The following is a 26,364-nucleotide window of genomic DNA, read 5'->3' as shown; positions in this document are numbered from 1 at the left end:
GATGGAGTAAATAGGGAGAAACTGTTTCCAGTGGCAGAAAGGTCGGTAACCAGAGGTCACAGATTTAAGGTAATTGGCAAAAGAACCAGAGGCGACATAAGGAGAAATATTTTTTAGGCAGTGAGTTGTTACGGCCTGGTTTGCACTGCCTGAAAGGGCGGTGGAAGCAGATTCAATAATAACTTTCAAAAGGGGAAAGGAAAAATTTGCAGGGCTATGGGGAAAGAGCACGGGAGTGGGACTAATTGGGTAGCTCTTTCAAAGAGCCGGCACAGGCACGATGGGACGAATGGCCTCCTTCTGTGCTGTATCATTCTATGTTCTTCTGACTCAGAGGCGAGAATGCTAGCCAATTAATTGAGTTCACTGTCCGGCTGTTTATCGCTAACAATTGGCATTAACTTATCGGGTTAATTGTTAGTACGCGGGTTTTTAAAGCCTAATTCACGTCAGGCATATATTTAATTCTTTGGAAATTTCTCGGGGCTGTTCAGTGATTATGTAAAAGCGGGCCAGCATCAGCTAGGTTTTGCATGTCTCTGCAGCTCACTCCACATTATTGGATGGTTCTCAAAGCTGCACCACTGAACTTTTAGTTTCTTTTTTTTTGGAAATTTTGTGGTTACAGTGAGGGACGATAATTCTGGGAGGACTGGAACACTCTCCCATTTCAGGCAACCAAAGTCAGCATTAAGCACCCCCAGGTCAGGTACAACACAGTCCCATCCAAAGTAAAGCTCCCTCTACTCTCCCCCGACAACCTGCCTTCGCTCCAGTCTCAGGACGAACAGTTCCCCTACTGCACCGGGCATTTTCTCCCAGACCAGCTACTTTGCATTCTGATGATATTTTAAATCCAATACTAATTAGTGACAAATAAAGGGACATTTTATACTGTGGGCCCACACCCACTAGAAACTGGACTGCAGATTGAAGACACTTTCACCCTATCAGTCCAGGCTGAATTTGAACCCAGTCTGATTGAGGTTAGGTCAGACTGATCTGAAAAGGAAATAAGGGGGTTAATTTTAAAAGCTATTTCATTGATAAACATATTCTACTCCAGCACACCACAGACAGGGCCAAGGTGTGTGGCAGCATATTGGGGTTAGTGCCAAGGTCCAGGCTCGGGCCAGTGCCAAGGTCCCGGCTCGGGCCAGTGCCAAGGTCCCGGCTCGGGCCAGTGCCAAGGTCCAGGCTCGGGCCAGTGCCAAGGTCCCGGCTCGGGCCAGTGCCAAGGTCCCGGCTCGGGCCAGTGCCAAGGTCCCGGCTCGGGCCAGTGCCAAGGTCCCGGCTCGGGCCAGTGCCAAGGTCCCGGCTCGGGCCAGTGCCAAGGTCCCGGCTCGGGCCAGTGCCAAGGTCCCGGCTCGGGCCAGTGCCAAGGTCCCGGCTCGGGCCAGTGCCAAGGTCCAGGGCTCAACAAAGCACATCACAGCCAAGACCCATTTCAGTATAATGTTAAAAGCCACACAGAACTGATTGGGTTTCACTTCAGCATCTGTCCCTGCGTTATCTCGGAAAGTTGCTGATACAGTGAAGGAACGCACAACTAACACATTAGCCATGATCTCACTGAATGGCGGAACAGGCTTGAGGGGCTGAGTGGCCTACTCCTACTCCTATGTTCCTATTAGGCAAACACACAATGCCATGAACTAATGGGAATCATAATGTACAAAGGGATCATTTCCTTCCGTCAGAACTCCTCCCGAGAGTGTTTCATGGACCTTCACAAGCCATCTTTAAAACTTCAAATCCCATCGCTGACGAGCATTCCTTCAGATGGAGCGAGGACCCAGCCGCTGGAACGGGGTGGCCCAGGAAGGGTGGGCGAGGCCAGCACACTGGACTCATTGGAGCTGGACACGGTAATGGGGAGACGGTAAGATCAGTGTGCTGGAGGCCAGGGATCGAAAAGGGTTGAAGGCCCTTCATCAACCCACTCTGCCTGGGGATCTCATGACAATTCTGCCATAGTGGAAACTGTCCGAGTGATTCGGGGAGATGGTGGAAACTGTCCGAGTGATTCGGGGAGATGGTGGAAACTGTCCGAGTGATTCGGGGAGATGGTGGAAACTGTCCGAGTGATTTGGGGAGACGTCTGCTGGAAGCACCAGGAGGAAAAGACTCAACTTTCCTGGCCTCACCACTCTGCCCCTATTTATTTCAAATACAAGGAAACAAAACCAAAAGGAGCGCCCGAAGGTTCCTCACCGCTGCCTTTAATTCCGTACGGCAATTCATTGACCTCAGAGCCTTGCTGCATCCACCAAATATCGTTTAAGTTTAAAAATAACTGGGGGTTTCTTGTGAAACTGAAAGAGAAATGGAAAACAGCGAGATTAAAAGCAGCAGAGGCGCAATCAGAGAAAATCTGCAACAACGAAACGGAGAGCGGAGCTCAACGCAGGGTGATGGTGCAAAGGGTGACTTACTTTGAGATGACCTGCTTGCTGCATATGTTTGAATACCCAATTTGGCAGTGCTTTTCTTCCACACTGTAACTAAAGAGAGACAAATGTTAACGCACAAAAATGCTGTCACTTCATATTAAAAGTGATGGGAACTGGATTGCACAACCTATTAAACCCTGGGCTTTCAGCACTGGCTTTCAATCCAGCCCATTCTGACAGGATGAAAGATGCCCTCTGTCTGTTGTCTGTGAGGCCCCTACATAAAATAGCTTTGGGCAGTCTCAATCCAGTTCATAGTTGACCTTAAACATCCACTCCCTCCACCACCGGCGCGCCGTGGCTGCAGTATGTATTATCTACAGGATGCAATGTACCAACTTGCCAAGCACCTCCCAAACCCGCGACCTCTACCACCTAGAAAGACAAGGGCAGCAGATGCATGGGAACAACACCACCTCCAAGTTCCCCTCCAAGTCACACACCATCCTGACATAGAAATGTATCGCCGCAGCTTCATAGCCACTGGGTCAAAATTCTGGAACTCCCGACCTAACAGCATTGTGGGAGAACCTTCACCACACGGACTGCAGCGGATCAAGAAGGCGGCTCACCACCACCTTCTCAAGGGCAACTAGGGATGGGCAATAAATGCCGGCTTTTGCCAGTGACACCCACATTCTGAGAATGAATCCCCAAAAAAAATGGACATAAAGCAATAAGCTGCCCCTTTTTCATCACTGAAATGGCAAACATATTCTGAGCAGTCCTAGGACAGCGGGTGTGGAAACTGGAAAGCTACCATGCTGGCAGTAGGGGGCGCACATAGTTACGGCAGAGTAGATGGAGCATTACTCTGTATCTAACCCGTGCTGTACCTGCCCTGGGAGTGTTTGATGGGACAGTGTAGAGGGAGCTTTACTCTGTAACTAACCCGTGCTGTACCTGCCCTGGGAGTGTTTGATGGGACAGTGTAGAGGGAGCTTTACTCTGTATCTAACCCTAGCTGTACTTTATTTGGGAGTGATTGATGGGACAGTGTAGATGGAGCATTACTCTGTATCTAACCCGTGCTGCACCTGCTCTGGGAGTGTTTGATGGGACAGTGTAGAGGGAGCTTTACTCTGTATCTAACCCGTGCTGTACCTGCTCTGGGAGTGTTTGATGGGACAGTGTAGAGGGAGCATTACTCTGTATCTAACCAGTGCTGTACCTGCCCTGGGAGTATCTGATGGGAAAGTGTAGAGGGAGCTTTACACTGTATCTAACCCTAGCTGTACTTTATTTGGGAGTGATTGATGGGACAGTGTAGAGGGAGCTTTACTCTGTATCTAACCCGTGCTGTACCTGCTCTGGGAGTGTTTGATGGGACAGTGTAGAGGGAGCTTTACTCTGTATCTAACCAGTGCTGTACCTGCTCTGTGAGTGTTTGATGGGACAGTGTAGAGGGAGCTTTACTCTGTATCTAACCCGTGCTGTACCTGCTCTGGGAGTGATTGATGGGACAGTGTAGAGGGAGCTTTACTCTGTATCTAACCCGTGCTGTACCTGCCCTGGGAGTATCTGATGGGAAAGTGTAGAGGGAGCTTTACACTGTATCTAACCCTAGCTGTACTTTATTTGGGAGTGATTGATGGGTCAGTGTAGAGGGAGCTTTACTCTGTATCTAACCCGTGCTGTACCTACCCTGGGGGTGTTTGATGGGACAGTGTAGAGGGAGCTTTACTCTGTATCTAACCCGTGCTGTACCTACCCTGGGAGTATTTGATGGGACAGTGTAGAGGGAGTTTTACTCTGTATCTAACCCGTGCTGTACCTGTCCTGGGAGTGTTTGATGGGACAGTGTAGAGGGAGCTTTACTCTGTATCTAACCCGTGCTGTACCTGCTCTGGGAATGTTTGATGGGACAGTGTAGAGGGAGCTTTACTCTGTATCTAACCCGTGCTGTACCTGTCCTGGGAGTGTTTGATGGGACAGTGTAGAGGGAGCTTTACTCTGTATCTAACCCGTGCTGTACCTGCTCTGGGAGTGTTTGATGGGACAGTGTAGAGGGAGCTTTCCTCTGTATCTAACCCGTGCTGCACCTGCTCTGGGAGCGAGTGAATGCCATCCGTCACCTTCATGAGAATTTAAGAGTAACTGTCAAACCACGGGCACAGAGTGTGGTTAAACCAACACAAGCAGCCCCTGGTCAGGAATGACTAACCAGAATTACTGGAATAAAAGGTTATGCTTATACGGTTAGAAGAGGGGTGGGAGTAGGCTCGTGTGGAGCATAAACACCGGCATGGACCAGTTGAGCCGAATGGCCCGTCTCTGTGCTGTACAGTCTATGTATTGATAGAATCACAGAACCGCAGTAGGTCCAACAGCTCAGAGGGGGTTCCTCCAAGCACATTTCATACCCACCAGGAGATGTGGTTTATACCAGGTGCGAAATTCTAGGATTATTTCTTGAAAATGAACATCTTAAATACTGGAATTCTCAGAAATGTAGCGGGCCAGTAAATGGTGCATTTTCTGTCGATGAAACAATTAAAAAGTGTCAGCTATGGTAAAGTAGCACTGGAGTAGGGGTGGTGGTGGAAATGAGGGACAATAAATAGGATTTTACCGATCTTTGATGAAAAATGTCCCACAGCCATTGGGCTACAATGCATCGACTAACATCAACAGCAGAAATGTATAATCTTTACCAAAAGAACAAAGCGAGGGACTAGGAGAATAATTTTTTTATGAAGAGGATTGCAACAAAAATGCCCTGCCAGACACAGGGTGGAAGCAGAATCCATGACAGCTTTTAAAAGGGAAATAAACAAATATTTTGAAAAGTAAAAATTTTAAAAGAATGCGAGGAAAGTGCAGGGGACTAAATAGAAAGCTTTTTCAAAGGGCTGGCACAAGCTTGATGGGCTGAATGGCCTCCTTTCGTGTTGCAAAATTCTGAAGCAACAGAAAAAGTGCCTTGAAATGAGACTGCGTGATGTCAGTAACAAATGTGGGTTCGAATAAGTGAGGTGACATCATGAAAATAGTAGACGTAGGAATTTGGCACAAATGTTGCTTACGGATACTGCACAGTGCAAGCTCAAGGCAAAGGCTTTAAAATGTCGACAAAGGCACTCTATGCAAATCAGAGGGATGTTCCCATAGTCTTTGCTCATCACTGACGGCCCGACACAGCCATCAGTAGTTCAGCAAGCCCAGTCAAAAAGGTGCTGCAGTCAACAGTGGCACAGAGAGTTCTGTTACACGCCTTATTCTGGCTACAAGCATTGTGTCCATCCAACCTGTTGCACTCGGGATAATCTGATTCCAAATGATCTGAACTGGTCCCAAAATGCTGTTATTCAGAGAAATCCAGCTCAAGGCAGTGTACGCCATGGGCACACTCAGATGCCAGGCTTTCATAGCAGCATTCAGCACAGAAGCGGCCATTTGGCCCATCGTGCCTGCTGTTTGAAAGCGCTATCCCACTTCCCCTGCACTTTCCCCACAGCCCTGCAATTTTTTCCTTTACGAGTATATATCCAATTCCCTTTTGAAAGTTGCTACTGAAACTGTTTCCACCACCCATTCAAGCAGTGCATTCCAGATCATAACAACTCGCTGCGTAAAAAGATTTCTCATCTCCCCCCCTGGCTCTTCTGCCAATTATCCTAAATTTGTGACCTCTGATTACCAACCCTCCTGCCAATGGAAACAGCTTCTCTCTATCTATTCCATCAAAACTCTTCATGATTTTGAACACCTCGATTAAATCCCCTTAACCTTCTCTGCTCTTAGGAGAACAATCCCAGCTTCTCTAGTCTCTCCAGATAACCTTCTTGATTAAGGGGTTCCTTTAACGCTGTTGACATGCAGCACTGTTCAATTCCCAACCCCGACGAGGCTGGGATTGGTGCAAGGATGCTCCAGGGAAAGACTTACTGGAAATTCGTCTTCAGTGTCAGATGGGAAAGGATCACCATCGCAATAACAAATGTAAGAAGCAACAGAAACCGAGAGATCTTAGAACAATCTAAAAAAAAAGAGAAGGGAAAAATTAATTTCCACAGTTCCATTCATCCATATAACAGTGAGATGCATACAGTATGCAGTGAAACCGTAGAGACGCTACAAAGTGATGGTGTGTCTATCATACACAGACCTGAAACTAGTTTACATTGCAACAGTGACTAGACTTCAAAAGTACTTCATTGGCTATGAAGCACTTTGGGGTGACCTGAGGTGCATCCGAGATGGCTCCTGGGCTGGCTGCTTCCTAGAGCCTGTGCAACTCTATCCTTGGTCATCTGTTACCATCCTTTGCCCTCTCTCCCCCAATCTCCTCTCTTCCACTGTTTAAGTTCCCCTGACTCTTTCTAATAGTGGGTGCATTTTAGCCCGAACTACAAGTTCAAGCTGCAAGTTAAAAGTTACCTGGGCCCACTGCCCATCCCCCGATCATGCCTGCTCTTTGTTTTCATCAGTTCGCACTGGTTCTTTCTTCAAATTTGGCTTCCAAATTCCCGGACTTCTCTGTCGCCAAGATTATGCTACTCCACTGGACTACACTGTTAGGCTCAGCTGCTGTGACTCTAATCTGCTATTCAATTGCTTAAGTTTTATGGCAACTTTGTCTAGCCTACAGCCCATCCCCCACCGCTGTTGTTATCTGATGAGCTTCTGACTGTCCTATTGGTCCTGCTGATTTTTCAGCTTTATTCTGCTACAGTGCGGTTCCTGGCCAGAAATTCTCTCTCCTGGGCTGCAGCCCTTTTCGCCACCGCTTCTGGATCTTATAGTGATCTCCAACTTCGCCACTGTTTTTCTGCCCCGTGATCGATTCTGCACACACCCCCTGGCTTCTCCACTCGCCCTCCACACCCGTCTCCGGACCTGGACATCAGTTTGTCGATGCTCCACCCTGACTCCACCCTATCTACATCAACTTTATCCCACCACAGGACCTCTGACTTTAACTTTGGACTCCCTCCTATTGTCCCCTCTCTCTTCCCTGTTTATTACCAGGACACATCTATCCTAATCTTGCGATGTAACCATCACTATGTGACTTGAGTTTCCCTGTGTCCATTTTCACGTGCGTTTTGGCTGCAGCTTCGGACCCGAGCCCATCCCTTCTATTTCCCCCATTTTTTCTTCTTTTCTCTTTACCCCTCCCAGGCCCCTCTTTCCTGTCATCATGCCTCCTTTCATTTTTCTCCTCCCGGGTACTCTGCACCCCCCCTCCCAACCCTTCAGCACTCCTCGACCTTCCTACTCTCCTGCTGCCATCCCAGGCTTGACTCCTTCTCAGATGAGTCTACAGCTTCGCTCCATGCCTCTCTTAGCATCCTCCGAAGGACCCATCGAAGCACTCGTCGCTGCCTCCTTAAAGCAGCAACCCCAACTGCCCCCATCCTACTCTCTCGCCAACCTTCCCGCCCAGCGTGCTGGCTAGGGGCCATTCTTACCACTCTCCTTCCCGCCCCACTCACCCCTCTCAGCGCTGACCCTGTGGACTCAGCCAGTGGATCAGCTATCCCCGCCCCTCTCCGCATCTCCCTCCACAGTGTCCGTTCACTTGTGAAAGAGGCCCTTGCCATCCATGACATTGTGGATGACTACATCGATATCATGGCCTAGACGGAAACCTGGCTGACGGGTGATGACACCTTCCCCCTTAATGAAGCCTCCCCGCCTGGCTATATCTTTCACCACTTGTCCCGCCCAGACCCCTGCGGTGGTGGTGTGGCCCTTATCACCAAATCACACCTTGGTCTGTCCCCCTACTCCTCTTGCATCTTCTCCTCCTTTGAGCATCTCACCTTGTTCCACCCCTCTCCCCTCCTTTAAAATCCTCTTTACCACCCACCCAAGTACCATGGCAAGTTCCTCACCGACATATCTTCACTGCTTTCCTCCCTCAGCTTCTGCACCGTGATTTCTCATCCTCAGTGAATTCAACCTTCATCTCAACTCATCGTGAGTTCACTGCACTCTTATCCTTCCTTAATATCTCCCTCCATATAATTTCCCCCACCTATATTCACAGCCACCCCCTCGACATTGCCATCTCACGTGGCCTCTCAACTCCCATCGTGTCAATCACAGATAAGGCCATCTTTGATCACTTCCTTGTATCCCTCTCCATCACAGCCCCCTTCCCCCTCCCAAACCCACCTCCTTCTATGTCTGCTCCTAGAAAAACCTCTCCTCCAGGTCACTTAAAACGGCACTTTCAAATTCCCAATTGTCTAGCCTTTGGCCCTCCATTCACCACAACATTTCTGCAGCTACCGATCTGCTCAATCACACCCTCACCTCCACCTTTGATGCCCTTGTCCCCATTAAAACCATTACTCTCTCTCACCCTGGTCTTTCCCCCTGGTACAGCCCTCATCTCTGTTCCCATAAGTCCAAGGGACAAAGACTTGAACGTTTATGGTGGACAACTGGTTTAGCCAGATCTGGCTGGACTACATAAAGCTATTGGGTCCTGCTCTCCTCTGCCAAAACTGCTCACTATTCCAGGATCATCCTGGAATGCAAAGATAGCCCCCAACTCCTCTTCTCCACCACAAACAGTCTTCTTAATCTCCACTCCCCTGCCCCCACCACCCTCACCTCCAATGAAAAGTGCGAGGAGCTCGTGGACTACTTTGTCACTAAGATTGAGACCATCTGTTCAGCTGCCTCTGCCTCTTCCCTCCCTTCCCCTAGCCCACTGAGCCAAACTTCCCCTACGGTTCCCCCTTCCCTAGCCCTGAACTCGTATCTTTCTCTAGTTTCTCTGCGAGCTCATCTTGACCATGAGACCCACCTCCTGCTCCCTCAACCCTATTCCCCCTAAACTGCTGACCACCGAACTTCCCTTCCTGCCCCCCATGTTAGCTGATATTATCAACGGGTCGCTCTCCTCAGGTACTGTCCGCCTCGCCTTCAAATCTGCCGTCATCACCCTCTCCTCAGAAACCCTACCCTTGACTACCCCATCTCCAACCTCCCTTTCCTCTCCAAAGTCCTTGAACGTGTTGTCGCCTCCCAAATCCATGCCCATCTTTCCCGCAACTCCATGTTTGAATCCCACCAATCAGGTTTCCACAGTACTGAAACAGCCCTTATCAAAGTCACAACTGACATCCTATGTGACTGTGACCGTGGTAAATTATCCCTCCTCATCCTTCTCAACCTGTCTGCAGCCTTTGACACGGTTGATTCCACCATCCTCCTCCAACGCCTCTCCTCCATTGTCCAGCTGGGTGGGACTGCCCACCCCTGGTTCCATTCCTATCTATCCAGTCGTAGCCAGCAAATCACCTGCAATGGCTTCTCTTCCCACTCCTGCACCGTTATCTCTGGAGTCCCGCAAGGATCTATCCTTGGCCCCCTCCTATTTCTCATCTAATGCTGGTCCTCGGTGACGTCATCCGAAAACACAACGTCAAATTCCACATGTACACTGGCGACACCCAGCTCTACCTCACCACCACCTCCCTTGACCCCTCCACTGTCTCTCGTTTGTCACATTGCTTGTCTGACATCCAGTACTGGATGAGCAAAAATTTCCTCCAACTAAATATTGGGAAGACTGAAGCCATTGTCTTTGGTCCCAACCATTCCCAAGCCACCAATTCCATCCCTCTCCCTGGCCACTGTCTGAGGCAGAACCAGACTGTTCGCAACCTTAGAGTCCTATTTGACCCCGAGATGAGCTTCCAACTAGATATCTGTTCCATCACCAAGATTGCCTACTTCCACCTCCGTAATAGCGCCCGTTCTCCGCCCCTGCCTCAGCTCATCTGAAGGCCTCATCCATGCCTTTGTTACCTCCAGACTAGACTATTCCAATGCTCTTCTGGCCGGCCTCCCATCTTCCACCCTCCATAAACTTGAGTTCATCCAAAACTCTGCTGTTTGTATCCCAACTCAAACCAAGTCCCGTTCTCCCATCACCCCTGTGCTCACTGACCTACATTGGCGCCCGGTCTGGGAACATCTCGATTTTAAAATTCTCATCGGTGTTTTCAAATCTCTCCATGGCCTCGCCCCTCCCTATCTCTGTAACCTCCTCCAGTCCTACAACCCCCCGAGATCTCAGCACTCCTCCAATTCTTGCCTCTTGCATATCCCCGATTGTAATCACTCCACCATTGGCGGCTGTGCCTTCAGCTGCCTAGGCCCTAAGCTCTGGAATTCCCTCCCTAAACCCCTGCGCCTCTCTACCTCGCTCTCCTCCTTTAAGACGCTCCTTAAAACCTACCTCTCTGACCAAGCTTTTGATCACCTGTCCTAAAACCTGTTTATCTGGCTCGGTGTCAAATTTTGTTTGATAATCGCTCATGTGAAGCACCTTGGGATGTTTTACTACGTTAAAGGCGCTATATAAATGCAAGTTGTTTTTGAGGTTGTGAGAGGCGCTGTAAGTTTTTCCCTTCTTTTTAATGATCTTTCCACTAAATTGCTGGGAGTTGTAAAATTTGAAATAATTCTCAAAAAGGGACATCCCAATTTCATTTCACTCTGGGTAAACTTAAGTTCAAAATATAAAAGGCTGCATTTTTACGGTGCCTGTGCCTCCAGATACAGCATGCAGCAGCCCATCCACCCGATCGAACCTCCCTGTCAAAACTTACAAACGTGCCCACAATTATCTATTGCATTTAAGCTCCTGTCCATAGGCCACTGGGAGCTTATACAGGGGGAGGTGGAATATTGCGTGCTGCTGCTGCAGCCACTTAAAGGAAAGTTGCCTCTGGACGGATGAAAACGCCCATTATGCGCAAAACTTTGGAGCAGCGTCTCACGTCTCACGTGCTGAAGTGGCTGCTGCTGCAGAAAGTGGGCAAAATAAGTGTTTCCCTATTGGGGGGAAGAAAGTTGCAGATTTCCAATACCCTTTGTGTAAAAAAAATGCTTCCTGATTTTTCACCTGAACGGGCCTGGCTCTAATTTTAAGGTTATTCCCCCTTGTTCTGATTCCACCACCAGAGCAAATAGTTTCTCTTGATCTACCCTATTGACTCATCTTATCATTGTAAACACCTCACCCTTGCACCTTATAAATGCATAGGACAGCGCCCCCCAAACCCGCGACCTCTACCAACGAGAAGGACAAGAGCAGCAGGCACATGGGAACAACACCACCTGCACGTTCCCCTCCAAGTCACACACCATCCCGACTTGGAAATATATCGCCGTTCCTTCATCGTCGCTGGGTCAAAATCCTGGAACTCCCTTCCTAACAGCACTGTGGGAGAACCTTCACCACACGGACTGCAGCGGTTCAAGAAGGCGGCTCACCACCACCTTCTCGAGGGCAATTAGGGATGGGCAATAAATGCCGGCCTTGCCAGCGACGCCCCATCCCATGAATGAATTTTAAAAAAAGAATACAAGTCAAATTTATACAACTTGTCCTCATAATTTAACCCTCTAAGCCCTGGTATAATTCTGGTGAATCTGCACTGCACCCCCTCCTAGGCCAATATATCCTTCCCGAGGTGCACTGCCCAAAACTGAACGCAGTATCTCCAGATGGGGTCTGACCAGAGCTTTATATAACTAACAAATTTTCCACCCCTTTGCATTCTAGCCCCCTTGAGATATAGGCCAACATTCCATTAGCCTTTTTAAATTATTTTTTGTATTTGTGCACCAGTTTTTAGTGATTTGTGTACATGGGACCCCCTAATCTCATTGCTCCTCCACAGCTCCTAGTTTCTTGTCATTAAGAAAATATTCCAATTTGCCTTTCTTAGATCCAAAGTAGATGGCTTCACACTATACTAAACTCCATTTGTCACAGTTTTGCTCACTCACTTAATCTGTTTAAGTCTCTTTGTAACTTCCTGCTCCCACCTACGCAACTTACTGTGCCTCCTAACTTGTACAACAGTTATGTAGTGTTTAGTAGACAAAGATGACCTTGGAGACCAAAGCAAGCTGTATTGTAAGGCACGCCTTAATCTACGCTGCTATGCTACACTACAATGATCTCTGTAGCTGTATGGGCCTCACTGCCTCTGTGCTCAGTTTCTGTGCGTGTTTGACAAAATGTTATCACTAGCAATGGCTGAAGAGAGGACTTTTGGTCACTGAAGCATTTCGCGTTTTACAGAATTGCCTGAACACAATTCTGTCAATTTTTAATATTTCTTACATCAAATCTAGCACTTCAATTCAATATTTGCCAGAACACATAGAATTAAGCTGGGAGCCTTGGTAATTTGAAGCATTGATTAACTATCCAAGGACAGATGTGCCAGCCATAAAACATAATATATTTATCAGTGTACGTTACTGCAATATGGAAACATAAAAAGGCCCCAGAGGTCAGTTAAGCTAAAACTGAACTAGGGCCATCGACAAATATGATCTCTTTTGTTTTCAATCAATGTTTGCAAAATATACATTGTGGGTTTATTAAACCTGAAAAGGCATATTGTCCACGCACAGATTTAAAGCTACACAAAGAAAGAAAGCAAGAAAGACTGGGTGTGCAAACACAAACAGCGATGGCCAGTTAGGTTGGGTTTAGCTAACTGGGAGAAAGGGTTTCCGGCCAGAACATCAGTAGATGTATATTTATTGTTTCTCAAAGAACAAGGAACAGTAGAAAATTGACAGATCACACGGTGAAAACTGCATTGTGTTGATTCCTATATTATATGTAAAATAAACCAGTCTGTTGGTTTACAGTTGTGTCTCATCTCTCTAGAATGCTCATCGGTCCACGTTATGTAAAGACAGGAGAATGCACGTGGTGACACACACAAGATTACGGTAACCAATACGTGCAACACGGGATTCACGGGTCTTGCTGTCAGTGAAGTTGGTTTTTGGATGGTGAAGGTGCACTCCGGATTGTAGGGACACAACATTCGCTTACAAGGGTGTCCGGTGACACTGAACCTTTGTGTTTTTAGCGCAAAACCCATATTTCAAGTCTGCTTTCACCTGCATGTAAGGGTGGCACAGATGGCTGCCTTAAGCTGAGAGCGTTGTGACTGCTGCCTGGGAAGCAGGCATTGACAACAACTTGCATTTAAATAGTGCCTTTAATACAGTAAGACGTTCCAAGGTGCTTCACAGGAGTGATATCAGACAAAAATTGACACCGAGCCAAAGAAGGAGACATCAGGACAGGTAACCAAAAACGTGGTCATTTTTTAAAAATTCATTCATGGGATGTGGGCGTCGCTGGTGAGGCCAGCATTTATTGCCCATCCCTAATTGCCCTTGAGAAGGTGGTGGTGAGCCGCCTTCTTGAACCGCTGCAGTCCGTGTAGTGAAGGTTCTCCCACAGTGCTGTTAGGAAGGGAGTTCCAGGATTTTGACCCAGCGACGATGAAGGAACGGCGATATATTTCCAAGTCGGGATGGTGTGTGACTTGGAGGGGAACGTGCAAGTGGTGGTGTTCCCATGTGCCTGCTGCTCTTGTCCTTCTAGATGGTAGAGGCCACGGGTTTGGGAGGTGCTGTCGAAGAAGCCTTGGCGAGTTACTGCAGTGCGTCCTGTGGATGGTACACACTGCAGCCACTGTGCACTGGTGGTGAAGGGAGTGAATGTTTAGGGTGGTGGATGGGGTGCCAATCAAGCGGGCTGCTTTGTCCTGGATGGTGTTGAGCTTCTTGAGTGTTGTTGGAGCTGCACTCATCCAGGCAGGTGGAGAGTGTTCCATCACACTCCTGACTTGTGTCTTGTAGATGGTGGAAAGGCTTTGGGGAGTCAGGAGGTGAGTCATTTGCTGCAAAATACCCAGCCTCTGACCTGCTCTCGTGGCCACAGTATTTATATGGCTGGTCCAGTTAAGTTTCTGGTCAATGGTGACCCCCAGGATGTTGATGGTGGGGGATTCAGCGATGGTAATGCCGTTGAATGTCAAGGGGAGGTAATTAGACTCTCTCTTGTTGGAGATGGTCATTGCCTGGCACTTGTATGGCACAAATGTTACTTGCCACTTATGAGCCCAAGCCTAGATGTTGTCCAGGTCTTGCTGCATGCGGGCACGGACTGCTTCATTATTTGAGGGGTTGCGAATGGAACTGAACACTGTGCAATCATCAGCGAACATCCCCATTTCTGATCTTATGATGGAGGAAAGGTCATTGATAAAGCAGCTGAAGATGGTTGGGCCTAGGACACTGCCCTGAGGAACTCCTGCAGCAATGACTTGGGGCTGAGCTGATTGGCCTCCAACAACCACTACCATCTTCCTTTGCGCTAGGTATGACTCCAGCCACTGGAGAGTTTTTCCCTGATTCCCATTGACTTCAATTTTACTAGGGCTCCTTGGTGCCACACTCGGTCAAATGCTGCCTTCATGTCAAGGGCAGTCACTCTCACCTCACCTCTGGAAGTCAGCTCTTTTGTCCATGTTTGGACCAAGGCTGTAATGAGGTCTGGAGCCGAGTGGTCCTGGCGGAACCCAAACTGAGCATCGGTGAGCAGGTTATTGGTGAGTAAGTGCCGCTTGATAGCACTGTCGACGACACCTTCCATCACTTTGCTGATGATTGAGAGTAGACTGATGGGGCGGTACTTGGCCGGATTGGATTTGTCCTGCTTTTTGTGGACAGGACATACCTGGGCAATTTTACACATTGTCGGGTAGATGCCAGTGTTGTGGCTGTACTGGAACAGCTTGGCTAGAGGCGCGGCTAGTTCTGGAGCACAAGACTTCAGCACGACAGCCGGGATGTTGTCGGGGCCCATAGCCTTTGCTGTATCCAGTGCGCTCAGCCGTTTCTTGATATCACGTGGAGTGAATCGAATTGGCTGAAGTCTGGCTTCCGTGATGGTGGGGATATCGGGAGGAGGCTGAGATGGATTATCCACTCGGCACTTCTGGCTGAAGATGGTTGCAAACGCTTCAGCCTTGTCTTTTGCACTCACGTGCTGGACTCCGCCATCATTGAGGATGGGGATGTTTGCAGAGCCTCCTCCTCCCGTTAGTTGTTTAATTGTCCACCTCCATTCACGACTGGATGTGGCAGGACTGCAGAGCTTTGATCTGATTCGTTGGTTGTGGAATCGCTTAGCTCTGTCTATAGTATGTTGCTTCCGCTGTTTAGCATGCATGTAGTCCTGAGTTGTAGCTTCACCAGGTTGGCACCTCATTTTTAGGTACGCCTGGTGCTGCTCCTGGCATGCTCTTCTACACTCCTCATTGAACCAGGTTTGATCTCCTAGCTTATTGGTAATGGTAGAGTGAGGAATATGCCGGGCCATGAGGTTACAGATTGTGCTGGAATACAATTCTGCTGCTGCTGATGGCCTACAGCGCCTCATGGATACCCAGTTTTGAGCTGCTAGATCTGTTCTGAATCTATCCCATTTAGCACGGTGGTAGTGCCACACAACACGTTGGATGGTGTCCTCAGTGTGAAGACGGGACTTTGTCTCCACAAGGACTGTGCGGTGGTCACTCCTACCAATACTGTCATGGACAGATGCATTTGCGACAGATAGATTGGTGAGGACGAGGTCAAGTAAGTTTTTCCCTCGTGTTGGTTCGCTCACCACCTGCAGCAGGCCCAGTCTGGCAGCTATGTCCTTCAGGACTCGGCCAACTCGGTCAGTAGTGGTGCTACCGAGCCACTCTTGGTGATGGACATTGAAGTCCCCCACCCAGAGTACATTCTGTGCCCTTGCTACCCTCAGTGCTTCCTCCAAGTGCTGTTCAACATGGAGGAGGACTGATTCAGCAGCTGAGGGAGGACGGTAGGTGGTAATCAGCAGGAGGTTTCCTTGCCCATGTTTGACCTGATGCCATGAGATTTCATGGGGTCCAGAGTCAATGTTGAGGACTCCCAGGGCCATTCCCTCTTGACTGTATATCACTGTACCACCACCTCTGGTGGGTCTGTCCTGCCGGTGGGACAGGACATACCCAGGAATGGTGATGGAAGAGTCTGGGACGTTGGCTGAAAGGTATGATTCTGTGAGTATGGCGATGTCAGGCTGTTGCTTGACTCGTCTGTGGGACAGCTCCCCCAATTTTGGCACAAGTCCCCAGATGTTCGTGAGCAGGACTTTGCAGGGTCGACTGGGCTTGGTTTGCCTTTGTCGTGTCCGGTGCCTAGTGTTCCGTCCGATTTTATTCTTATTATGACTTTTTTTTTTAAGCGAGATTTTACAACTGAGTGGCTTGCTAGGCCATTTCAGAGGGCAATTAAGAATCAACCACATTGCTGTGGTCTGGAGTCACATATAGGCCAGACTGGGTAAGGACGGCAGGTTTCCTTCCCTAAAGGACATTAGTGAACCAGATGGGTTTTTACGACAATGCATTAGTTTCATGGCCACCATTACTGATACTAGTATTTTAATTCCAGATTTTATTTAATTAATTGAATTTAAATTCCCCAGCTGCCGTGGTGGGATTTAAACTCATGACTTTGGATTACTGGTCCAGTAACATAACCACTATGCTACCGTACCCACAAAGGGCTAGGTTTTAAGGAACGTCTTAAAAGGAGGAGAGAGAGGTAGAGAGGTGGAGAAGTTTAGGGAGGGAATTCCAGAGCTTAGGACCTTGGCAGCTGAAGGCACGACCACCAATGGTGGAGCAATGAAAATCGCAGATGCACGAAAGGCCAGAATTGGAGGAGCGCAGAGATCTCGAAGGGTTTTAGGGCTGGAGGGGGTTACAGAGATAGGGAGGGGCGAGGCCATGGAGGGATTTGAAAACAACGATGAGAATTTTAAAATCGAGGCGTTCCCGGACCGGGAGCCAATGTAGGTCAGTGAGCACAGGGATGATGGGTGAACAGGATTTGGTGCGAGTTAGGATACGGGCAGCAGAATGTTGGATGAGCTCAAGTTTATGGAGGGTGGAAGATGGGAGACCGGCCAGGAGAGCATTGGAATAGTCGAGTCTAGATGTAATAAAGGCATGGATGAGGGTTTCAGCAGCAGATGGGCTGAGGCTGCGGCAGAGACGGGCGATGTTATGGAGGTGGAAGTAGGCGGTTTGGACGATGGAGAGGATATGGGGTCGGAAGCTCAGCTCAGGATTCAAAAGGATGTCAAAGTTGCAAACGGTCTGGTTCACGAATCAACGACATCATCCGAACATGTCAACAGGCAGGAAATTTTCCCTACCTGGTTTCCAGCTCATCTTTATCGCTCAGCGAGGTGCTCACAGGATTCTCATAGTCACCTTTTCACTTCTGCTTCATGGCAGATAGATTCTGAAAAGCCAAAAGGATTATTGTTTTATTTTTTGAAAAGTACTGCTTTCTACAATTCAAAATATAAGGATCAAATAGGTCATCAACTGAATCGTTTTCTGCCAATGGTCTCCCATCCCCTGTCAGTGTTGGCGTCCTCTGCTTCAAATATTTAATCAATTTACCCTTAAAAGATACGATGGTCTCTATCTCAACTACTCCCAGTGACAAAGTATTCCTTGCTCTAACAACCCTCTGTGTATCGAAATTTGTCAAACTTTCTTCTCAATCTCTTAGTAATAAATTGAAATAGGAACATAGGAACAGGAGTAGGCCATTCAGCCCCTCGTGCCTGCTCCGCCATTTGATAAGATCATGGCTGATCTGTGATCTAACTCCATATACCTGCCTTTGGCCCATATCCCTTAATACCTTTGGTTGCCAAAAAGCTATCTATCTCACATTTAAATTTAGCAATTGAACTAGTATCAATTGCCATTTGCGGAAGAGAGTTCCAAACTTCTACCACCCTTTGTGTGTAGAAATGTTTTCTAATCTCACTCCTGAAAGGTCTGGCTCTAATTTTTAGACTGTGCCCCCTACTCCTAAAATCCCCAACCAGCGGAAATAGTTTCTCTCTATCCACCCTATACGTTCCCCTTAATATCTTATAAACTTCGATCAGATCACCCCTTAACCTTCAAAACTCTAGAGAATACAATTTGTGTAATCTCTCCTCGTAACTTAACCCTTGAAGTCCGGGTATCATTCTAGTAAACCTACGCTACACTCCCTGGAGTGCAGCGTAGGTTTACTAGAATGATACCCGAAGGTGCGGTGCCCAGAACTGCTCACAGTACTCCAGGTGCGGTCTAACCAGGGTTTTGTAAAGCTGCAGCATAACTTCTGCCCCCTTGTACTCTAGATATAAAGGCCAGCATTCCATTAGCCTTATTGATTATTTTCTGCACCTGTTCACAACACTTCAATGATCTATGTACCTGAACCCCTAAGTCCCTTTGGACATCCACTGTTTTTAACTTTTTACCATTTAGAAAGTACCCTGTTCTATCCTTTTTTGATCCAAAGTGGATGACCTCACATTTGTCCACATTGAATTCCATTTGCCACAGTTTTGCCCATTCACCTAATCTATCAATATCGCTTTGTAATTTTATGTTTTCATCTACACTGCTTACAATGTCACCAATCTTTGTGTCATCGGCAAACTTAGATATGAGACTTTCTATGCCTTCATCTTAAATATTGTGAATAATTGAGGCCCCAAGACAGATCCCTGCAGGACTCCACTAGTCACATCCTGTCAATATGAGTACCTACCCATTATCCCTACTCTCTGTCACCTTTCGCTCAGCCAACTTCCTAACCAAGTCCGTACTTTTCCCTCGATTCCATGGGCTTCTATCTTAGCTAACAGCCTCTTATGTGGGACCTTATCAAATTGAGCCCTTGTTACTGGCTCCACTACCAAAACACTTCATAATTTTAATAATCTCTATTAAATCTCCTCTTAGCCTTCTTTGCTTCAATGGAAATAGTCCCAGGATCGCAAGTATCTCCTCATATCCATAGTTCCCATCCCTGGCACTATCCTGGTGAATCTACACCATTTGTTCTCTATGGCTTTAATGTCCTTTCTCTATTGGGGCACCCAGAACTACACACAGTACTCAGCATCTTGGGGAAGTGTTGCATGTTCCCTGGGATTCGAGAAATCCCCTCCCATCGTATCATTGTAGTAAATAAACAGGCCAGGACTTTTTTTTAAAATACTCATGGCCCGGACCTGCTCAGTTGAGAGACAGCCAACACCCCTCTGCTAATCTGGTTTACTTCAAAAAACAGTCTGGTTATCTACAAATAAAAGACCTTCTGAAAGGCACCATTTGGCCACTCATTCAACATCAAAATTCTACCAAAGATTTATACCAACCCAGAAAACACATGGTTTTCCATTCATCTCCAGTTGAGATGTCCTAGTCTACTTTTGAGAACCTCTGACTATCTCTTTCATGCCAATGATTCCATTATACAACCTCATCCCTTCCTCCTGTTACTAACTTACACTTTCTTCAGTATCCTCAACCTTTCCCCCCAGCAGAAATATTGCCACCATGATAGCCTTATTTTTACAATTTCCACCATTACAATCTCCCATTTCTGTTTACTCTTTCCTTCTCTCATACTTGCTTCAACCCCCAAACCAAAAATAGCTTCACTGGACATTCATCTCATTGCTGTTAGTGGAATTTTGCTGTGCTGGGCTCCTGAGTTTGTCTCGTATAAATTTCCACACTTCAAAGTGTCGGGCTTGGAGACATTTTTGAGGGATATGCTAAAACACAATGTTAAATGCAAGTCTTTCTTACCCTTCCTCTCCAGCAATGCAGCATTATCTCTTCATTCATTTGCTCCTTAGCTTGTCATTATCACCTTCAAAGCTGCCCAATACCTGGGGAGCTGCTTGATACCTTCTATTCTCTGCATTATCTCACCCGAAATAAGTATTGGCACCACTATGTCAGCCAATGAATTGAAGGTGGGGTGGGACTTACAGCAAACAAAGTCTACTTACTCAGCAAACAGAGTCTATTTAAACAGAGTCTCTACAAACTACAGCAAACAGAACTCAGGACTGAAACTACAGCAAAGTCTCCCGATAAAAACAGAATTGTTTCTCCAGCAAAATGCAGTGAGTGGAGGATAGTTACCTACAAATTATTTGCGTAAAATGAATCCCAGTCTCTTACAGCAGTGCGGTCTCTAGGTATGATTGACGGGGGAATTACCCAATGATCTCCATTCTGGCCGGGACTTGTGGTGTCACTGTATGCAGCCTACTCCATCATTTTTAAAAATTCGTTAATGTGTGAACGTGAAGCTTTTGCAGCCCGTTTGCACAGTTCACGGAGGAGCCAGAAACCAGACATTTATCCGGCCCCAGACAGCTTTTGATATCAGAAACTTGTCCGTTGACTACTAAAGTGATAGAAAGGCCTGGATTGCAGAATGGGAATTCTGTGATTGCCAAGTCTGTATTTCTGTAGCCAGTCAGATTGCTTTGGTTATGGACAATTTCTCTGGACATAGCCAATCAAAAGGGACTTTAAACTTGTCTTCCTGTCAGCAGACACAAGGTTGGCACAGCCACTGGATTATGGGATCATTCGGACTTTTAACATATATTATCTTCACTCACTCCATGATGTATTGATTCAGGCTTCCTATCTCTGTAACCTCCTCCAGCCCTTCAACCCTCCAGGAACTCTTGCGTTCCTCCAATTCTGGCATCATGTGCATCCCCCATTTCCTGCAGCACTACACTCTGGAATCCCCTCCCTAAACCTCCTACCTCTTTGACCAGCTTTTGATCACCTGTCCTAATGTCTCTGGCTCGGCGTCAATTTGTGCCTGATTGCACTCATGTGATGAGCCTTGGGACATTTTACGACGTTAACGGCGCTATATAAATGCAAATTGTTGTTGTTGCTCAGAGTGATGGTTTGCAACTAAATGAATGGGATTAACACCAGTAATTTCCAGGAGGTTCTCCGATCTCGCACAGTAATTTCAGTGGGCAATCGGGGGAACTCGTAAAGGCAATAAACCAGTTGGACACAAACCAAATGATTGCGGTGGTTCAGGAAGCCGTCGTTGCCAGCTTTTTGTTCATGCAGTCGGCTTTTGCAGACCCCAATCATCCTGCTTGTGTGGGGGCCGGGGAATCAGTTTATTTCCAGGCCCCCCGCGCCAACAGTGGAAACTGATGTCCGCATGGAAAGCAAGACAGTTATACACCGTCACACCAGCTGGGCGGTAATCTGGCAAACACCTCCTAGAACCTGCCTGGTCTTCATCCCGTCAAAATCAACGGAATGAGTATCAGACGGGTTCGATAACAGCCAGGCAACCTGCTCCGCTATAGAAAATCTATCCCTGTGAGGTTTAAATTGTCATCCATCCAAATCCATACAGAGGATTTAGCTGATGATGGGTAACGGTGGAGAGAGGGAGAGATAGTTCAGAAAGCGGGTGAGTGAAAAACATTTGACAGAAAAGCCAACCGAACTGCATTTATTCAGGGCTGTTTTTCGGTTGTTCACTGCGTTTTGAATCCTCAGCTTTTCAAGCATTGTAAGCTGGGGTGTAAAAAGAACAAAAAAGAAAGAAAAAGACCATGCATTTATATCGTGCCTTTCACGACTTCAGGACGTCCAAAAGCACTTTACAGCCAACTACACATCGTAATTTAGGTAAACATGGCAGCCAATTTGTGCACAGCAAGGTCCCACAAACAGCAATGTGATAATGACCAGATCATCTGTTTTTTTAGTGATGTTGGTTGTGGGATTGGCCAGGACACCGGGGAGACCTTCCCTGCTCTTCTTTGAAATAGTGCCGTGGGATCTTTTACGTCCACCTGAGAGGGCTGACAGGGCCTTGGTTTAGCGTCTCATCCGAAAGACGGCACCTCCGACAGTGCAGCACTCCCTCAGTACTGCACTGGAGTGTCGGCCTGGATTATGTGCTTAATTCTCTGGAGTGGGGCTTAAACCTACCACTGCCCCCAGTGAGGAGACAAGTCAAAGTCAGATTCTTAGGAACGTAGGAACAGGAGTAGGCCATCCACCCCAACTAGTCTGTTCCACTATTCTATTAGATCATGGCTGATCTGTATCTTAATTCCATATCCCTTGATACCCTTACCCAACAAAAATCTATTGATCTCAGTCTTGAAAGTTCCAATTGTCCCCCATCATCCACAGCCTTCTGGGGGAAAGAGGTCTAGATTTCTACTACCCTTTGTGTGAAAAAGTGCTCCCTGATTTCCCTCCTAAATGACCTAGCTCTAATTTTAAGATAATGCCCTCTTGATTCCTCCACCAGAGGGAATAGTTTCTCTGCACCTACCCTATCGAATCCTTTTAACATGTTAAACACCTCGATCAGATCACCCTCTCAATCTCCTACACGCAAGGGAATGCAAGCCAATGTTATGTAACCTGTCCTCATAATTTAACTCTTTTAGTCCCGGTATCATTCTGGCAAATCTGAGGCCCTTCCAAGGCCAATATTTACTTCTTGAGGTGCAGTGCCCAGAACTGAACACAGTACTCCAGGTGGGATCTGACCAAGGCTCTGTACAACTGAAGCATCACTTCCTCCCCTTTATATTCCAGCCCCCTCGAGATTCCAACCTAAAGATATTGATTAGTTATTGAAAAAAAATTAAGTAATTGGTAAATCCAAGAGGTAATTCTTTACCCAAAGAGTGGTAAGAATGTGGAACACGTTACCACAAGGAGTAGTTGAGGCAAATAGCGTCATTGCATTTAAGGGGAAGTTGGATAAACAGATGAAGAAGAAAGGAATAGAAGGTTATGCTGATAGGGTGAGATGGAGTAGGGAGGCAGGAGGCTCGTGTGGAGCATAAACACCAGCACAGACCTGTTGGGCCGAATGGCCTGTCTCTGTGCTGTACATTCTATGTAAATAGCACAACAAAAACTGATGGCCTTGTTCCAACACCATTTCTTAACCTTCTGATGCCAATATGGCTATTATATCCTTGGAGTGAGGTGATTTAACCAACATTAATAAATATTAATATTAAAATAAGCTGGGTATAAAGACATACAAGCCAACAACCTGCAGCTTGAGCAAAAGAGAAAGCTACTGTTCTCTCTAAAGGGACGAACGTCAGAAACCAGTTGCAATTTTTCACACCTACCTCATTTCAATGGTTAAAATATCAGTAACCTTCCAGAATAAAATTCTTTTTTGGTTTCCAAGACTGAAATACTGTCCACCTCCAAAAGGCTAGGAAACACATCAAAAATCAAAATGACCAAACCGGGGACGGGGAATATTCTGGGACCCCTCAACCCAGGAAATAATATCGTAAGGTCTTTAGTGCTCACATCCTCCTTCAGAACTTTCTAGATCCACCATGGCAACAAAATGCACTTTTGTATACTTTGTTTTGTCCCGCTGTTACAAATTCGGGTCTGGTGTAGTCCCTTCACAGGTCTAATGGATCAGTTGCTCCTGTAAACGGTCTCTGAGTGTCTTGCCTCTATGGGAGTTGACGCACACTGTCCTCTATCTATCTGTACAATAACATTAATACAGGAAAAGTAGCAGAGACAACCCCTTGTGATCGGGATTGGATATTCATGTCTTTCACACGAGTATTTCCTCAATCTCTCTGAACGGGGACTGAGTGAGCTTTTGATGAGATGAGGCTCGATAGGAATTGTTAAGCTGTTTTATTTCACAGTGAGTGACCTCGCAGAGCAACAGTTTTGATCGGATTCACTTATTCCAATCAATACAATGTGTCTTTGCCTAATAATACAAAATAACACACACACTGCACTGCTCCCCATCAGTGGGCTGTCTTCGTTGGTTTACACAAAATTAATCCTCTGTATTCTGGCCATCAGCCCAGGGAAGACCCTCCTTTCCCTGCAACATTCAACATTTTAAGGTTTTTATTAAGCTTTAGAAAATAATGATAGCACTTTTTCTATTAAATGCATAAAATGAATCCACATTTTCTTCTCTCAGCCTAACTCTAGTGTCAAACTTTGTCAAAACTAACTACCCCCTCTCCACAAAGATCAAAATTCACCAGCCTAATTTGGCAATGACTCCCACTGAATAGAATTGTAACAACATTGAGTTAAATCACTCGAACATTAAGCCGTCTCTCATTGTCTCTAGCACTCTGGTTCAGTTTGAATCCTAATCTTTATCATCCAAGTCCTGCTGCCCAATGAATTTAACCCCTTGAGAACTAAGTTTAGCTCAACAATAGGATTCCCCCATGGTGGCATAGTTAGAGGTCGCAAAATGTGACGTCTCGTAATACAAGTGATGGATATATTGGGGCCACAATTCCGCCAGCGTTTCTGCCAGACTCCCTCTGTAACTGCACCGGGCTTCATCATTTCTGGGGTTTTTTGCAGGACCTTGTAAGGGGCAGAACCTGGACTGGACCACAGGATCTGTCACCGCTTTGCAAAGTTTTTTACAGTCGCATCTGTCGCAGGATGCACTGCAGCAACTCGCCAAGGCTTCTTCGACAGCGCCTCCAAACCCGCGACCTCTACCACCTAGAAGGACAAGAGCAGCAGGCACATGGGAACAACACCACCTGCACGCTCCCCTCCAAGTCACACACCATCCCGACTTGGAAATATATCGCCGTTCCTTCATCGTCGCTGGGTCAAAATCCTGGAACTCCCTTCCTGACAGCACTGTGGGAGAACCTTCACCACAGGGACTGCAGCGGTTCAAGAAGGCGGCTCACCACCACCTTCTCAAGGGCAATTAGGGATGGGCAATAAAAGCCGGCCTCGCCAGGGACACCCACATCCCATGAACGAATAATTTTTTAACAATCAACTCCATCCGACTTTTGCAATTTTCTTCAGATCGAGAGCACAACCCGTACCCTCTATGCTTCCAACTGTGTCTATGGCGCATTCCCTCCCTCAGCCACCGCACATCTACATCCTGGAGTTGTTTCTCTAAACCCCTTCACCTTGCTACCTCTCTCCCTACTCCAAAAACCTCCTCAAACTTTCAGTGCATCTTCCAAGGCGCCTCCCCAATCTCAGCCCTTAGTCCTGCTCACTGACTACCACTTCCTGCCCAAATTACTTTAGGACATTTCGTTAAGTGAGAGACGCTATACAAATGCAAGTAACCGTTGGACTGAAGTGACAGCAGGTCAGTCTGCAGCTGTGCAAAGTAAGCTGTTCCCTGAAAAGTAACTCCCATCAACCTTTTATCTCAGGCTGAAAGCCCAATTGCCAACTCAAGGAAATTGGCACAGGGCAGTCATCCTGGCCATTGTATCTAGGCTGGAGAAAATGTGATTCCTGGCCAATATTGTGCATATTAGCCCCCACCTGAACACTGGCTACAGCAGATCTTGGGTTGCCAATTTGGGTCAACTGTACTTAATAAGCCATGATAAACTTACAGCTTTGTCTGTTGCTAATAATTGGATACATGGGGTTTTATAATTCTTCTGCAGGGAGGCGGAACTATTCTTTGAACAGGAATTTGCCAAACTTTGTCTTGGGTTGCCTGAAAACCGTCCCTCAGCTCATCATCAAGACTGAAGCAATCCTGTTCAACTCTCACCAGAAACTTCTCTCCCCAAGTGACAATTCCCCACCACAGGGCGAGATGGTCAACGAGCAGCACTAGGGGCTAAGTTAGAGGAGGAGACTTGAAGATGCCCTCGAAGTTCATTCAGCTCTGAAGACACAAGTGCATAACCTCAGTCTCCTGTTTAGCCCTGTCACCTAGACTGTCTATTTCCACCTCTGGAACATCGTCCCGCTCTGCTCTTGTGTTACCTCCACTGCCGCTGAAGCTCTTACCCACACCTTCGTCACCTCTAGGCTGGGTTTCTCCAATGCCCTCGGCACTAACCTCCTCAGCTTCAGCCTACACAAACTCCAAGTCATCCAAAACTCTGCTCTGTACCCTATCCTGCACATTGATTTCCCCCAATTTTCCTCACTGACCTCTACCGTTCCCTGGCAACATCTTTGCCTAGGTCTCCAACTTTCCCCCCCCCTGGCTCACTCCATCCGACTTTTGCAATTTTCTTCAGATCGAGAGCACAACCCGTACCCTCTATGCTTCCAACTGTGTCTATGGCGCATTCCCTCCCTCAGCCACCGCACATCTACATCCTGGAGTTGTTTCTCTAAACCCCTTCACCTTGCTACCTCTCTCCCTACTCCAAAAA

At 47.1% G+C, this 26,364-nt stretch overlaps 1 protein-coding gene across 6 annotated transcripts in view; it reads right to left on the bottom strand.

The window, feature by feature from the left end:
* st3gal4 (ST3 beta-galactoside alpha-2,3-sialyltransferase 4) overlaps window positions 1–26,364 on the bottom strand; it is a 226,811-nt gene that overhangs the window by 13,622 nt on the left and 186,825 nt on the right. For all 6 annotated transcript variants that reach the window (XM_067971096.1, XM_067971094.1, XM_067971093.1 and 3 more), the window contains 4 exons: window positions 17,503–17,591; window positions 6,342–6,432; window positions 2,436–2,504; window positions 2,215–2,315 (listed from right to left, as the gene is read on the bottom strand). In XM_067971096.1, coding sequence (XP_067827197.1) covers window positions 2,215–2,315; window positions 2,436–2,504; window positions 6,342–6,432; window positions 17,503–17,518 — 277 coding nt within the window. In that variant the 5' untranslated portion in view covers window positions 17,519–17,591. The remainder of the gene's footprint in view (window positions 1–2,214; window positions 2,316–2,435; window positions 2,505–6,341; window positions 6,433–17,502; window positions 17,592–26,364) is intronic.

The sequence above is a fragment of the Heptranchias perlo genome, chromosome 33 (assembly GCF_035084215.1).
Source record: "Heptranchias perlo isolate sHepPer1 chromosome 33, sHepPer1.hap1, whole genome shotgun sequence".
In the NCBI taxonomy this organism is placed as follows: Eukaryota; Metazoa; Chordata; class Chondrichthyes; order Hexanchiformes; family Hexanchidae; genus Heptranchias; species Heptranchias perlo.
Note: the sequence above shows the minus strand (reverse complement) of the source record. Positions and strands in the feature narration are given on the sequence as shown.